We start from the raw sequence: 14949 nt of genomic DNA on the forward strand, positions 1-14949 counted from the left end.
CAGGTCGTCCTCTTTTCCCTTTGTGCATTTGTGCTTAAACTCCAAAGGGTTAGTGAAACTTGTAAGCAAGGATGTCAGTTAATCAGAACAATACTTCACATGAAACACACACACGGTAACAGGGACACATCATGCTCAATGTAGTGGTGCTCAGCAGCTTGTCTTTCTTTTTTTTTCCTCCCCTTTTTTAAACTTTCAAAATGAGAACTGAATGTTCTCAGCAAGCAATTGTTAAAACTTTTCACATAATCCCTTATATGGTGAAGCAACAAGCCATTAAAAGTGGGCCACCTTACATAGAGAATGCTAAACCAGCACATTCCTTTTGGAAATCTACTCTCAAATAAAACATAGCTGGTTCTGTCTTGTGATCTTTTCAACTCTAGCTCCTGCTGCACAAATTTCATATCCATGGACCAGAGTCAAAGCATATTTTGTCTGAATATCATTTTGAGCATCATCTATACCAAATTTGGTTACCACACGAGCTTTAATTTTGGCTTGCCCCACATAGGTTGGCCATTGCTTCACAACATAGGAAATAAGCAGGCAAACACACATATATATCCCAGAGACACATGTATATAATATGGTAGGTTTACATATACACACAAGTATCCAAGAAGAACTTAGGACAACCAGCAGGAACTTAACACTTTCATATGGTCCAGGAAATGAACATGAGTGGGAGCTGGTAAAGATGTCACATGATAGGATGACTATGGATAAGGGGAACCAGCGTCTCAGTCAGTGCAGCTAATCTATCAGTTTGCTTTGTAAATGAACGCTTCTCATTTATTTAGTAGATATGAAAAAAAGTATAGGGGAAAAGGTTCATGGCCTTTACTTCCCAATATTTAGAACTCTTGGCTATCAACTTTTGAGTGACAATACCACAAAGGAATATTCTTATTGCTCTGTATTCAGATATAAAATTTATTTTCTCCTCAACTGCAGTCTGCCACAAAATGGTAGACAACAAAAACAGTAAACCAGGTCAAAAGGGTTAGCCGTAAGTGCCTTCTAGTACTTTTGACTGACCAACACATCATGGAACCCCAGAAAAGAAACACAAGACAAATGGCTGCTATGGTGAGGTTAAAAATTAAGTCACACTGCTCATGGAAAGCTAGTGATCATGACTCTCAATCAGCAAAGCTGTTTTCATACCATTCAAAGGTACCCTCCCAACATTTGGAGAGTAAAACTACAAGTACCTTTTGCTCTGTCTGCTGGGCCAACTGGCTCTGAAGCTGCTGAAGCTGGTTTGCGGAACCGTCACAAAGATCATGGTAAGCCTTATTCAGGGCATTCAATTGCTCAGATATCTGTTCCTTCTCTTTTTCTGAGAGCCTACAAGATGAAGAATTGAAGCTCTTTTAGAGAAAAACCTTTCTCTAAAATGTCCTTTATTGCTTCAAAATTATGACTCTTCCATCTTGGATGGTATTCTTAGTCACTATTGACTCTGGATCATCGAGTCAGAGTTCCACACTCATGGAACACTTTGGCATCTAGCTCAACGTTTTCTTGTCCACCTTAAATCAAGTCATGATTCTTGGTGATGTTAATGTTCACGTCACCAACTGTCTAACACTTCACGTTTGTAGTCCTGCAACCTCTCAATCCAAATGGCCTCCACCCCACTTCAGCCCCACCCCACACATGGCAAACCTGACCCTGCCATCGATGATCAAGAATTTTTCCACTTCTGAAATTTTAAACTTCAAGAATCTACTATTTAATTATAACTTCTAATTATAACACTAACTTTCCAGTTTTTTTTTACTCTTATACCTCTTTTAAAAATATTTTAAACAGATCAAAGAGAAGAATATACCAAGCTCTCATTTATCCAACTATTCAGCTTTACCATATTTTATATTTTACCACATTTGCTTTAGATCTCTTTCTTACAAATAAAACATTATGGATATAAAGTCCAATGAGTATTTGTCATCAACCCTGTTACTTTCCTTTTCTCCCCAGAAACAATCACTATGTTGAATCTGGTGAATTTTGCAAGTTCCTTTTCTCATTCTACATTGTTTTTGAGAATGAATCCTATGATTCGTATTACAACTATCCATCAACTTACTGAGATTTCCCAAGTCTTCCTTGACTCCTCCATTTTCTCTTAATCTATCAGTCTTCTCTATAATATTCAGTTTCTTCTCTTTAGAGTCCAGACCCCACAGTTCATCATCTCAGTCAGTTCCTTACTATTATCCTTGCATTTCCTCTTCACTAATCTGATGAAACTCTAGCCCAAGACCAATCAAGCCATTGGACTTTTCTGTTCCCACATACAGGCTGCTAAGTATATCTGGTGGAGAGGGTAGGGAATCCCACAACCATGTAGAAGAGCTCTTACTGGTTTCCAACCTGTACTGGACTCTAATGCTTTCTGACAAACCTCTTGGAGGCTTCCCGTCCATCCTTCCTTCCTTCCTCTCAGCATCACTCCAACTTTCATCAAACAACCTCTCTATTTCAAAGAGGAAATACAGACCACTGGGTACTAATTCTCTCACTTTCTAGCTTCACTCCTGGCTTATCAACCTCTATCCATACCTTTTCTAATCTTTCCCTCAGATCTCTGAGAAAAAACTGTTCCAACTATTTAAGGTTGTACTTCCTACCCACTGATGAATTTTATCCTCTGGGACCCCTCTCCGATTATTTCAATATCTTTCTCCCTTTGGTCCTTGAGACATGGTCCATAAATACACTTAACACCCTCTGATATTTTAAGAAAACAAAACTATTTTTCTGATCATGTATATATTCTACTTTAATTACTTACTGCATGCATTATTTCTTTCCTTTCCTATGGCTAGCTTCTTGAAAGAGTAGTGTAATTTCACTATCACTACCTTCCTACCTCACTACATGTGCTCCCTATCATACTAAATCTGACACCATCCCCCAACTTTTCACCAAAAACTTCCAATTTGCCAAATTTAACAGACATTTCTCAGTCTTAACCTTCTTGGGATCTGACCATTCCTTCTTTTCGGAACTGTTCTCTCTTTAGTTCTGAGATATGTTCATAATTTTCTTTTACTTTTCTAGCTTCCTTTACAGGCCTGAGAAGCACTGTGAAGACCTTGAGCCTTTATTAACTAATTCACTCTTATGGTTTCTACTATACTGATGACTCGAATCTCCATCACTTTAGACTTCTCTCATCAATTCTAAATTTATATGTATAGCTGTCCTTTAGATAACTTTAGCGGAACTGTGTAAGGCATAAATTAATGTATTAGGTGCTTCCTAATACATACTAGGTATTTCCATTCTGATGTCCTGTGGGATCTTCACATTTATAACATCTAAAACTAAAGATGTCCTCTTCTCCCTCAATCCACACCTTCTTCTTAATATCTCTCTTGGTTAATGGTATCACGATACACCCAGTGACCTAATCCAGAAACCAAAAAGTTACATCTGATATTTTCTGTTTGTCACCAAACTCTGTAAGTTTATCATCCTTAATATCTTTTTAATCTTTTTCCCCTCTCCATCCCTTGTCATTTCTTGCCTATATTATCAGAACAACCTCTTAACTGGTTTCTCAGGCCCCTACTCTTGCCTCATGTCAATCCATTCTCTATTAATAAACTGTTCTAGAAACCTTTACCAACAAAATCCAATCATGTTTAACATCCCTCCACATAGATAAAATGTGAACTCCTCAGCGTGAACTACAAAGGCTCTTTATAATCAGTTCTTGCTGCCCTTAATTCTCCAGCCTAAATTCTCATCACAGCCCTAAGTTTTAGACAGGTAGATCTGGTTCCCCAAACATGCCATAATCTCTCATTTAATATTTACTTATGACTATGCTTGGCCAAGAAGATCTGTGAAGTTTTAATGGCCTCAGAGACTTGTTCCCTCTTGGTTGTCAGCTCCTCTGTCAGAACCTATTTAGTAGAAATAAAGAGAAAAACTTTAGAACCTTAAAAATTAAAGCATCAAAAATGATTTGAAATAACTTTTTTAAAATCCTAAAAAAAACCCTAGCTTACGTTAAATTATTACTAGTGAGCTATATTTAGCTGATTAAAAAGGTAGAAATATAAATAAGATGTCTCCTTAAGTTTCAAGTACTGCGAGTTAACATTTACTGTAATAACAATTGTTCCTGGGTGGCCCATATGTGACTTGTATTATTCCACCTAATGCATTATCATATATTATTGTGACAGATGGACCTTCTACTCACCTGCTGTTCTAAAATAGCCTTTTCAATGTCTGCTGATTCTTTGGTCTGAGATGAGGTAGCTTTGCTTTGTGTATTCCTTGCTAGGGTAGACACCCAGCCCAAAAGTTCTTTAACCTTCTCCACATGTTCCTGTTTTTCCTCTTCTACCACTTTCTAGAACAGGAAATAGAAAATCAGTATGTTGGAGAGTTACAGTGAAGAGATTAAAGTCTACAGAGATTAAGTGAGGTAGGTACTGACATAGAGGAAGATTTTTGCTAAATTTATCCTGGCAAAAATTGGTATGGGTCAATGTCTCCAAAAGCATTTCTTTTGTGAGTGGCTGAATATGTGGAAACTTATTTTACAAAGACAGAAGATTTTTATAATTACAAAATATTACATATCATTACAGGAAATTCAAACAATCTGAAATACATAACATATACTTCCTTAATCTCATTTCTCTAGAAATTTGGTATATATACTGCTAAACTTATTTGCATGCTCATGTTGTGTCTTTGTGGTACATACAGCTTTGTTTTTACTGAAGTCATAATTACACACAGCATTCTAACTTGCTTTTATTACCCAAATAATATATTATGAATAACTTCCTATGTCAGTTCATTTAGATTTACTTCATTATTTTTAATAGTTTCATATTTCATTGTATAGAATCTAGATGTTTCCAATATTTCTCTTTAACAAATTACACTTTGTTAAGGATCTCTGTTCATATTCCATTCTTCATAGTTATATTATTTCTGTAATACAGATAGGTGGAAATGGGAGTGTTAGTATATAGTCAATCCTCATAATTATTACAATTCCCTATTTGTGATCTACTCATTAAAATTTATTTGTAACCTCAAAATCAATACCTGCGCATTTTCATAGTCATTCTCAGACGTGCAGAATGGCAAAAAATTTTGGTTGCCCAATGTTCCCAGCTGGGGTAGAACAAGGTGACACTCTATCTTCTTGTTCCAGCTCTTATACTATAAACAAGTGTTCTTTTCACAGTCTATTTAGTGCCATAGTTTTCATATTTTTGTGTTTTTTTGTTGGTGATTGTGCTGTTTAAAATGGACCAAGTGTAGTGCTGTCCTGTGTAGGATCCTAAGTATAGGAAGGCTGTAACATGCCTTATAAAGAAAATGTGTGTTAAATAAGCTTTGTTCAGGAGTGACTTAGAGTGCTCTTGGCCATGAGTTCAATGTTCGTGAATCAACAAAATATACTTAATAAGGTGTTTGTAAACAAAAACACGGAAAACAAGGTTATGCTTTATCTGCTGATAAAAAAGTTGTGATCGGAGGCCAGAGAAACCTAACACTCACTATACTCCCTCTAGGTGCAGAAGTTTAGTATTTGCTAATGAAGCATTTACAGCAACCTCGTAGAACAGGACACTGTGAATAATGAAATCAGCTGTGTGTACTTTAAATTCTGATAGATAGGCATAGGGTTTTTACTTCCATTTTCAAGATGATTTAGGATCCAACTATCCTCACCTCCTCCTCTTCCAGCCGCCGGAGCGCATCACTGATATACTTTACATGCTGAGTTGTTAAGGTCACCAATGCTGTGTAGCGAGTCCTTAAGTCCATGAACTATGGTTCGAAAAAACAATTTAGATAAGTTTTCTGCCAGAAAGTAAACGAAAATAGTTGAAAATATGAGGAAGTTTTCATGAAGTCACATGCTTAACGGAAAGGTGAGCCCTAAGTCAAACTGCAAGGCCCAAACAAAAGAATCTTCCTTAAGGGAAGACAGTGGCTTATGTCCTTCTCCCCCTTTCACCTCTTGTGTGATGGCATCTGAAGAGGAAAGCATGCGACGGCGCTTGCCAGGAGATTTCTGCTGTGACTCTACAAAAGCCTTGTATGTCATCAGCTGCAATTCATAGTCCTGAGGAGGAAGAAATTTCACTATGTTTACATAGGGCTTTATAGCTCACACACGTCATGTAACAGTATCATAGTATTTTACTGCTGGAAGGCATTTTGCTGATTTTTTTAAATTAGAGGTTAGAAACATTTCCTGTACAGGGCCAGATGGAAACTACTGGGCCATACTATCTGTCAGAACTACTCAACCCTGCCATTGTAAGTGAAAGCAATCAAAGACATAAGTAAATGAAAGAGCAAGTCTGTGTAACGATAAAACTTTACTTATGGACACTGAAAGTTGAAGTTCATATAACATTCAGGTGTCATGAAGTATTATTTGTCTTATGATTTTTCTAGCTATTTCTCATGAGCCATACAAAAATAGGTGTGCAGGCTGGATTTAGCCTGTGGGTCAGAGTTTACTGACCTCTGAGTTTGCAGTTTGATGTTTGCTGACCATTCCTTTTCATCTCACATATGGGAAAACTAAAGCCCAGAGACAGGAAGTGAGTTCCTGTAGTTAATTCAATGGGTAAGCAACAGAATCAGCCTTCCAACCTCTAAACCAATGCCTTTCTCAGGCTGCCACGCTACTGTCAGTTCTGCAATCCTGAGAATGCTGCCCTAGTCCGGGCCCTCTTCATCTCTTACAAGGATGGGTGCAAGAAACTCTTATTTACTTTCCTGCCACCAGAATAACTTTTCTAAAACACAAAGATAATAACTACTGTGTTCTGCTTGAAAGCTTTTGATGACACAGAGCAGAGCTTTTCAAGTATCAACATGCATAGTAATCATCTGAGGATCTTGTTAAAATGCAGACTCTGATCCAGTAGGTTGAAGATTCTGCATATCTGACAAGCTATTAGGTGATGCTCCTGACTCAAAGACCACATTTTGAGGAGAAAGAATAGAAGGCAAAGTCAAAGGAACTGAACAAGGCCTTTCATAGGTTGGCCACAACCTTCCTTCTCATTTTCCAGTCACTGCTTCTTATGTACCATATACCTTCTAGCTCTACCAGAATATTTGCTATTTCCTCATATAATCATTGTATGGTCATTCCTCTATGTCTTTGATTATGCAGTTCCTTTTGCCCAGAATGTCCTGTTTTCTACTGTCTCCTTAGAAAACTCTAGGCATGAGGAACACATGGAATGAGATTTTTTGTGCTGTCTGTTAAAAAAAATAGTAGTAGTAATAATAAAAGCATCTGCTACTATTTACTGAATGTATTTTAAGTTTGTGGCACTGTCCTATGTATACATTATCTCATTTAATCCTTACAATTACTTGGTAAGGTTAGTTACTGTCCCCATTTTGTAAATATAGCAACAGAAACTCAGAGAAGCTAAGTGCTTGCTCAAAGTCTGAAGCCTGGAAAATGATGAAGCTAGGATTTGAACTCAATTCTTTGTGACACCAAGTCTTCTGTTATTAAAAGAAATTCATTCATTTGAAAACTATTTGTTGAGCATGTACTATGTGCCTGTCATTGTTCTGAGTGTTACACATATAGTGGGGAACAAGTCAGGAAAAAACCCTGGAACTGACATTCTAGTGAGAAGGCACATAGTAAATAAGTAAATATATAATAATCTTGGGTCATTTTTATTTAAAGATGTTATCAGAAAAGTAGGAAGTGGGGAAGCAGATCATCCATAGCCTCATAAACCATATAAGGATTCAGAATTTTATTATGAGTATGATATTGGACAGTTTTGAGCCAGAGAGTGACAGGATCCAATTAACTATGTTTCATCTATTATAAGGTATACATTTTCCCCACATTTTAGAATCTCTAAAATCAATGGCATTTGCATAGTTGGCAGAGTTTCTTCTCTTTTGGTAGAGCATAAAATAATGGTAAGGCTTATAATCACTGGTGTCTGAGATTCCATGACATACAGTATGTTCTATAAAGGTGAGTCTCTCTACAGTGTGGGAAAATAGCCTATTGGCAGGAGCAGAAGCAAGAGATCTGCTCAGAGGTACTAAGGCAGTCTAGGAAAGATTCCTCACTTGGATATAAACCAGGAAAATGGTGAGTGGGTAGGTAATGAGAGGCAACTGGATCCAAGACATACTGGAAGATGAAGCCAACTTGTTCACAGACTGAACAGAAAGTTTAAGGCAAAGAGAAGTGTTAAGGATGGCTCATGGGTTTTGCCTCAGCAAATAGGAAAATGGTGATACTATATCCTGAGATAAGTAAGACGGTGAGAAGCATATTTGAGAAGAAAACCCAAATGTTGTATTTTTGACTTGGTAAGTTTAAGAGGCCTGTGGGTGATCCAAATGGAGACTCCTCAAATCACAGCTGATGTCTGGTACTTCTGAGCATCCTCAAATGCAGAGCCACAAGGAGTACACACCCACACTAATGGAAAGATGGGGCCAGCCTCTAGTAGAAGAACTCTGCTGATTTGCAGCAACAAATCTATAGTGACAATGCAGATCTTCCTAAGCTGGAGATCATTTATGTTCCTTTTGGGACATGTAAAGTTACCTTTACGATAGTGGAGTATTGCTGGGAAAATTTTTGACACTGGTCCAGTTTTGTTTGATTTCTCTCAATTTCTGCAAACAAATCCTAGGAACCAAAATATCATAACATTATTGTTGTCATGACCATCACTGAAACAGCTGAACATCTGTTAGGTTCTAAGGCAATAGTTTTCAAACTGTTAGCTGCATCGGGAATCACCTGGAAGACTGCAGAAAACACAGATTCTGGGCCCCACCTCCAGAGTTTCTGATTTGCTAGGTCTGGCTTTGGGTCTGAGAATTTGCATTTCTAACATGCTTCCAGATGATGCTAATGCTGCTAGTCTGGAGCCCACAGTTTGAAAACCACTATTCTGAATATTTTACATGTACCGCTTTATTTAATCCTAACGACAATAACCTTATGAGATTGGCTGAACAAATAACAGACTATGTCTATTTTATTGATGAGGAAGTAGAATATTGAGAGATTAAGTAATTTGTTCAAGGTCTCATAATAAGTGAGCAAGCCAGGACTGGATCCAGGCGATATAACTCAACTTCATACTCTTAACTATAATGCTAAACAACAAAAACAAACCCCAAAATACCCACAAATAAAAACTGCTTTGAATGAGATAATTTTCTTCCGCTCACAGGTTTCCCTGGGTTTTCATTCTCCCATATTCTAATCCAAGTAAATAAAATGTAATATCGAAGAAAGTAAAACAAGATAATTTTAATCTGTTCATCTAGTGATTTTAATACATACTACAGAAACTGAAGATTAAAAGGGACCTTATAGGTCCTCTGGTCTAAATGCAAAATCAGTATCTTGAGATCATGCTGCTTGAACCCTTTTCCGAAAAGGGGGCTTGAATGTATTGCCATTTGAGGAGAAGCTTAATTGCTAGCATATCATCATCTCCTTTTATGATGATCTAACCTCCCCTACACCCCCCACTAGACTGACTTCCATGGTGCTACTGCCACACCCACCGTCTGCTGGCTGAGCTGCTCCGATAGCACTCTGCTATCCTCTGCCTGGCCTGGTTTCATCATTTCCTGCTGGGCAGTGGTTTCCTCAATCCATCTGATGAGAGTTCCATGGCAGGCTCTGTAATCTCCTAGAACTTCCTGAATACTTTCTAGCTCAGATTGGCTGGAGGAGCACAGAAAGACTACTATCAGATATCTTGGTATCAATACAATAAAATAAATGAAGCAATTCCTTTCTTAGCTTATGCCTCCAGTTAAGCGTGACCACAGAGGATACATCCTCGAGGGGAACAGCAATGCAATTCTGAGTGAAAGCATGTACCCAGTGCCCCACCAAGTAAAAAGTGAATAGAAACCAGTTGTGCCCTGCTGGCCTTGGAAATTGCCTGGGGCCTAGCATCCCATGATAATCCTTGTCAATTTTTTTTACCTAGGTTGCCAAGGATTACCAGGGTTGCCAATAGGTAGTACTGGCTGTACACTTCTGTCCTCTGTTCACAGAGTACCTGTTAGATTACCCCAGCAATGAATTATGAATCACTGTAATTTCTTGAGAGGACCGTGGGGATGGGATCAGTAAAAAATAGTAGTTATTTACTGTTAATTTCAGTAACAGTTTCTTATATCACTTTTGATAGCCTAACCAGCCTTGGGATAATAAATCAATTATAGAGAATCAATCTAAACTTACACAAGTTGTGATAACTCCTCTCTCCATATATTTGCCTGCCTAGCCTAGCTTCAGATAGGTTGATTTCTGTCTTTCCTAATTCAAATCTGTCATCGGAAACAGGACCTTAAGTTACAGAAATAAAAACCACTGTATTAACAAATGAAAAGGAAGCAAGAAACTCTGCAAAGGTCCACTATGAAAACGGCTCATATTTAGATTCCAAACTAGTAAAATAAGAACTAGAACTCAAGTTCTGTCCTTGAGAAAAGATCACCAGGTCATCTGTCCAGTCTATATTCTAAGACACCATTGTCATCATGGCTTAACTGGGTAAGACCAGGGACACCACAGGAGAGGCACAGTTTAATAGGACCATCTCTGCTGATCCAAAAGCAAGCCTCAAGTCTGCTTCAGGGTCGGTGATCCCAACTTCCTGTCGCTTCTCTTGCCCAGAATTAATGCTGTCATTTAATTTCTACCTCTCCCTACCTTTAAATGTGAACACACAGATATAACTCATTTTTTGTTTAAAGTTTAAAGTCTAGTTTAAAGTCTAGTCCCTGAACTCTAATAGGAAAAAAGGTGAGGCCACCACTTACCGGGTCTCAAGCTGGGCAATGACCCGGTGCCAACGATCCTGCAGCTGGGAGCCTTTTTCCTGATAGCGCTCCAAATCCAGGTTTCGCTCTGGGGTCAGACGACTCAGCTGCTCTGCTACTGCCTTAGCTTTGGCAATTTCCTCATCCAAGACTGAAAATACTGAATTCTTGCCCTTCACATCACTAAGCCAGTGCTATAAAAACATAAGTACAGGTTAAATATATTCCATGCTAAAAAGTAAAAAACTCAGACTAAGGTAGACCCCAAGGACATGGTCTACGGCTGGCTCCACATTATATTTGTGATTCAGAAGCTATGCCCTACAAAGAAGTGCCTCCACAGTCCTCATGCACACTGGGAAGTCAATGGCAGGCAGTATAGTAAAGAGAAATGAGCAAATAACTTGTGTGTGAAACCTGGCTCCACCACTTATAAGCCATGAAACCAAGACAAGTCATTTACCCAATCTGAATCTTGGTTTTCTCACCTGTGAATGGAGATGAAAATCTCTTCCCTATCCACCTCACAGATATGCTTGCGAAAATCAAATGAGATAACAGCTAAGTGATTTACAAACTTTACAGCAAAATCATTAATTGTATTCAATTATGCCTTGATTTCATTGGGGAGAAAAGAAATAGGCATAGTTCTTTATCTCTCTTTTCTAGCTAGACGTATTTCTCAGTCTCTTCGTGGAATCCATATTAAAATACATTAAATATGATACTCTGCTTAGTTCAAATACAACCTTAAGTCAGTGTCATGCCATCCAAAACTGTATTGCTCTGCTAACCCGAAGTAATGGGTATGTTACGTCAACCTCTAAGACACTCAGAACAACCAACCCGTAACGTAGAGCAATGGGACTCCAGAGCTGAGAGATCTGCTGGTACTGCTTCTTCTTGACTTAGCTTAATTTCATAACCTTTGACCAAGAGTTCAGCGTCCTGGATGCTACGCACTATAACATCGATTGTCTTGAGCCTGTGAGGGTAAAATCACCTTCATTAACACACTCATTTTGAGAGCTGCACCACAGACCTGGGGCACTATAAAGAAGTTCAGAAAACATAACTGCCGAAATCAATTTCATCATTACTAGATGATGACAGTTTCATAAAAAAAGAAAGCATGGTATACATGCTGCCAATTAAAGTTCTAAGTGGCACTGGGATATATACACATGCAATGAACTCATAGGAGAAAAGGCATGAGGCCAGAAACCCACTCAACACACTGAAGAATCTAAGATCTGTTATTCCTCAAGGTGGGGATAGGTAGGTAGAGGGAAGACCTTCAAAAACCAGTATTTAGTTTAGATTAAAATTTTTCTTTTTATTCTTTAAAGTCCTTTTTTCTTTCTTTTTTTTTTTCCAGAGGCATTTAATTAAACAGAAATGAGGTAGAAAATAGTCCTAACACTGCAAATCAACACCCACACTGGCATTTTGTTCACTGCGGCCCATATGAATCCGCTCCATACTTAGAACTAAAACCAAGGTCTCTTGTCATGGGTGCATGCTCTTCAAGATCTGCAGTCTCTCTGGATTGTTCATGAAAAACTCTGGACACTTTCCCTTCTCATCCCAAAGGAAAACATTGCCTTTTGGACCCAAATCCTCAGCTTACTCACTTGTTCAGATAAACAGTGGAGAGACCATATACATGGTCCATTTTTTCCACCACCAGATTGAGTTCTGTGCGCAGAGTTGGGACACTTGAACCAGACGGGGACTGATGGAGAAAGCTGTTGCATTTCATGGAAACAGCCTCCAAGTCTGACCTCACTTGCTGCAAATCTTCTTGGGTACGCTGTCAGGAATAAGACATACAACAAAGACGGAGACAGAATGAAACAAAGAAAGTAAAAAGAAGTCCTTATTTGTAATAGCAAAATATTGGAAACAACCTAAATGCCAAATATAAGAGAGTGGTTGAATAGACTATGAAACATCACTGAAGGGCACAGAAGGGAAAGAATATGAACTAATTTCTGAACAAAGTATCTGGATTATCAACATACCTTTAGGCTAATGACAAAAAGAACTAGAAATAACTTCAGTGAACTTCAGTTAACTACTAGTTTTTATAGTAGTATGAGTTAGCAGTTCTGAAACTACTATCTCTACATGTTAGAATTAAGCAATAAGTGAAGTTGTTGCAGATAATGTGAAGTAGGTTTTTTAGTCTTAGGGAAGGGAAAGAGGAAAGGTTAGAATAAGTTCTGTGGTATTGGTTTGGAACTGGGTGGAGACAGGTGTGTTTGTGTGTGTGTGTGTGTGTGAGAGAGAGAGAGAGAGAGAGAGAGAGAGAGAGAGAGAGAAATATATTGATCTACCTTTGTGATATATTTATATATATATACACATATGAGCAGATGTATGTATAGATATAGGTGTATATGAATAACAGGGGTGTGTCTGTATGTGTGTATGCATATATGGTTGTAAGTATTTTTCTAGCTCTACTTGCTGAGCAGTCCTAGAGCAGTGACACCCCATCAATAATGAGCACACTCGGCACCCAGATCTTGGTTTCTAAATAACATTCACCACCTAAAGGAAGTAGGACTTCTTGAAGAAGTGGCTGATTCCAGGGTTGGGGCTGGCAAGATGAACCTGGAATAACCTGCTTTGTTGAGAAATAATAAAGCACTCAAAGAATAATGATGACATGTTAAAATGACATAGAAGCCAACTTGAAGGGGTTCCCAATGGCTAAATTTGGAAATATTTGAACATCAAAATAAAGATAGTAGCAAATTACAAACCACTAAATAAAATAAGAATCTGTAAGTCCATACTGACATAAAGAAGGAAGAAAGGAGAGAGGGAGGAAGGGAAGCTCTTCTCTTTTAATAGAATGGAAATTTTAAAATGTAAAAGGAATGATAGAATTAGAAAATCACCTTTTGGCAAAAGTCAGACTAAATCAGTCAAGAGTCAACAATAGATGCTAAAACTAGTTGGTGAAACTTTGATGTAAAACAGGTTTTTACACAGTCTCGAGGTATCTCCCCACAAGATATTTAGTAATTGTAAAGCGGAAAATAGCAACAAGTGATAAAACTTATCACCACTAGTGGGACAAATCAACATCACATGCCTCCTGATATCATGCACCAAGGACACAACATCACTTCTGTGGTATTACTGCCAAAAATGTGTAACTTGTATCTAATCATGAAGAAGCCTCAGATAAACACAAATAGAGGGACATTCTACAAAATAAATGGCCTACACACTTCAAAAATATTAAGCTCATGAAAGATGATGAAAATAGAGACATTGTTTCAGGTTAAAGAAATCTAAAAAGAGACAGAGCAACTAAATGCAATGTGTGATATTGGATTGACTCCTATATCAAACACTTTTTGTTTTCTTGGCAAGGGGGAGAGGGTGAGGCAGGAGAGGGGTGCTACCCCAAAAGGCATTATTAGGTCTACTGAAAAAATTTTAATAAGGTCCTATATCAATGTTCATTTCTTGATTTTAATTATTATCCCATAGGAATGTAAGAGACTATTCTTGTTTTGAGAAATGTACGCTGATGTATTTAGAGGTAAAGGAGCATCATGTCGGGAGCTTACTCTTAAGAAAAAAAAAGATTATTATTTTGTATACATATATGTAGAAGGAAATAATAAAGCAAATATAGAGAAATGTTAACATCTGGGGAGTCTAGGTGAAGGGTATAGGAGAATAAAAACTTTTCTGTATTTCTAAAACTATTTCAAAATAAAAAGTTAAAAAAATAAAACGTCCTTCAGAAGAACTGAATATTAAACTTTATTTCTTAGAATGGTCTTGCCTTATTTCTTAAGATCCATACTCTCTTGCCATTCGATTCATTCTGAAAGCAATTACTTGGCAACCAGCACCTATCTTGCTCTTAGGGCTTACCTCTTGCTCTGCAATCCTTAATGCACTGTCCTGCCGGGCATCTTTGTCAGTTCTAGAACTAGCTGGGGTCTGAATTCGTTTAACTAGCCTCTGTTCACACTCCTCCAGGTGCAGTCGGATATTCTTCAGCTCTGAAATGTACATCTTGGCCACAGTTTCCTCTTTGTCCTCTGTGAATGTACAAGC

General features: G+C 37.9%; 1 protein-coding gene across 1 annotated transcript in view; it reads right to left on the minus strand.

The window, feature by feature from the left end:
• The window catches only part of MACF1 (microtubule actin crosslinking factor 1), a 297622-nt gene that overhangs the window by 114818 nt on the left and 167855 nt on the right, over positions 1-14949 (minus strand). Inside the window, 11 exon segments of the mRNA XM_039850987.1 lie at positions 1218-1353; positions 3838-3926; positions 4229-4381; positions 5725-5823; positions 6014-6121; positions 8612-8695; positions 9589-9751; positions 10861-11054; positions 11707-11845; positions 12495-12673; positions 14764-14933. Of these exon segments, the coding sequence (XP_039706921.1) occupies positions 1218-1353; positions 3838-3926; positions 4229-4381; positions 5725-5823; positions 6014-6121; positions 8612-8695; positions 9589-9751; positions 10861-11054; positions 11707-11845; positions 12495-12673; positions 14764-14933 (1514 nt within the window).

The sequence above is a fragment of the Pteropus medius genome, unplaced genomic scaffold, assembly GCF_902729225.1.
Source record: "Pteropus medius unplaced genomic scaffold, Ma_sr-lr_union100, whole genome shotgun sequence".
NCBI classification, from domain to species: Eukaryota; Metazoa; Chordata; class Mammalia; order Chiroptera; family Pteropodidae; genus Pteropus; species Pteropus medius.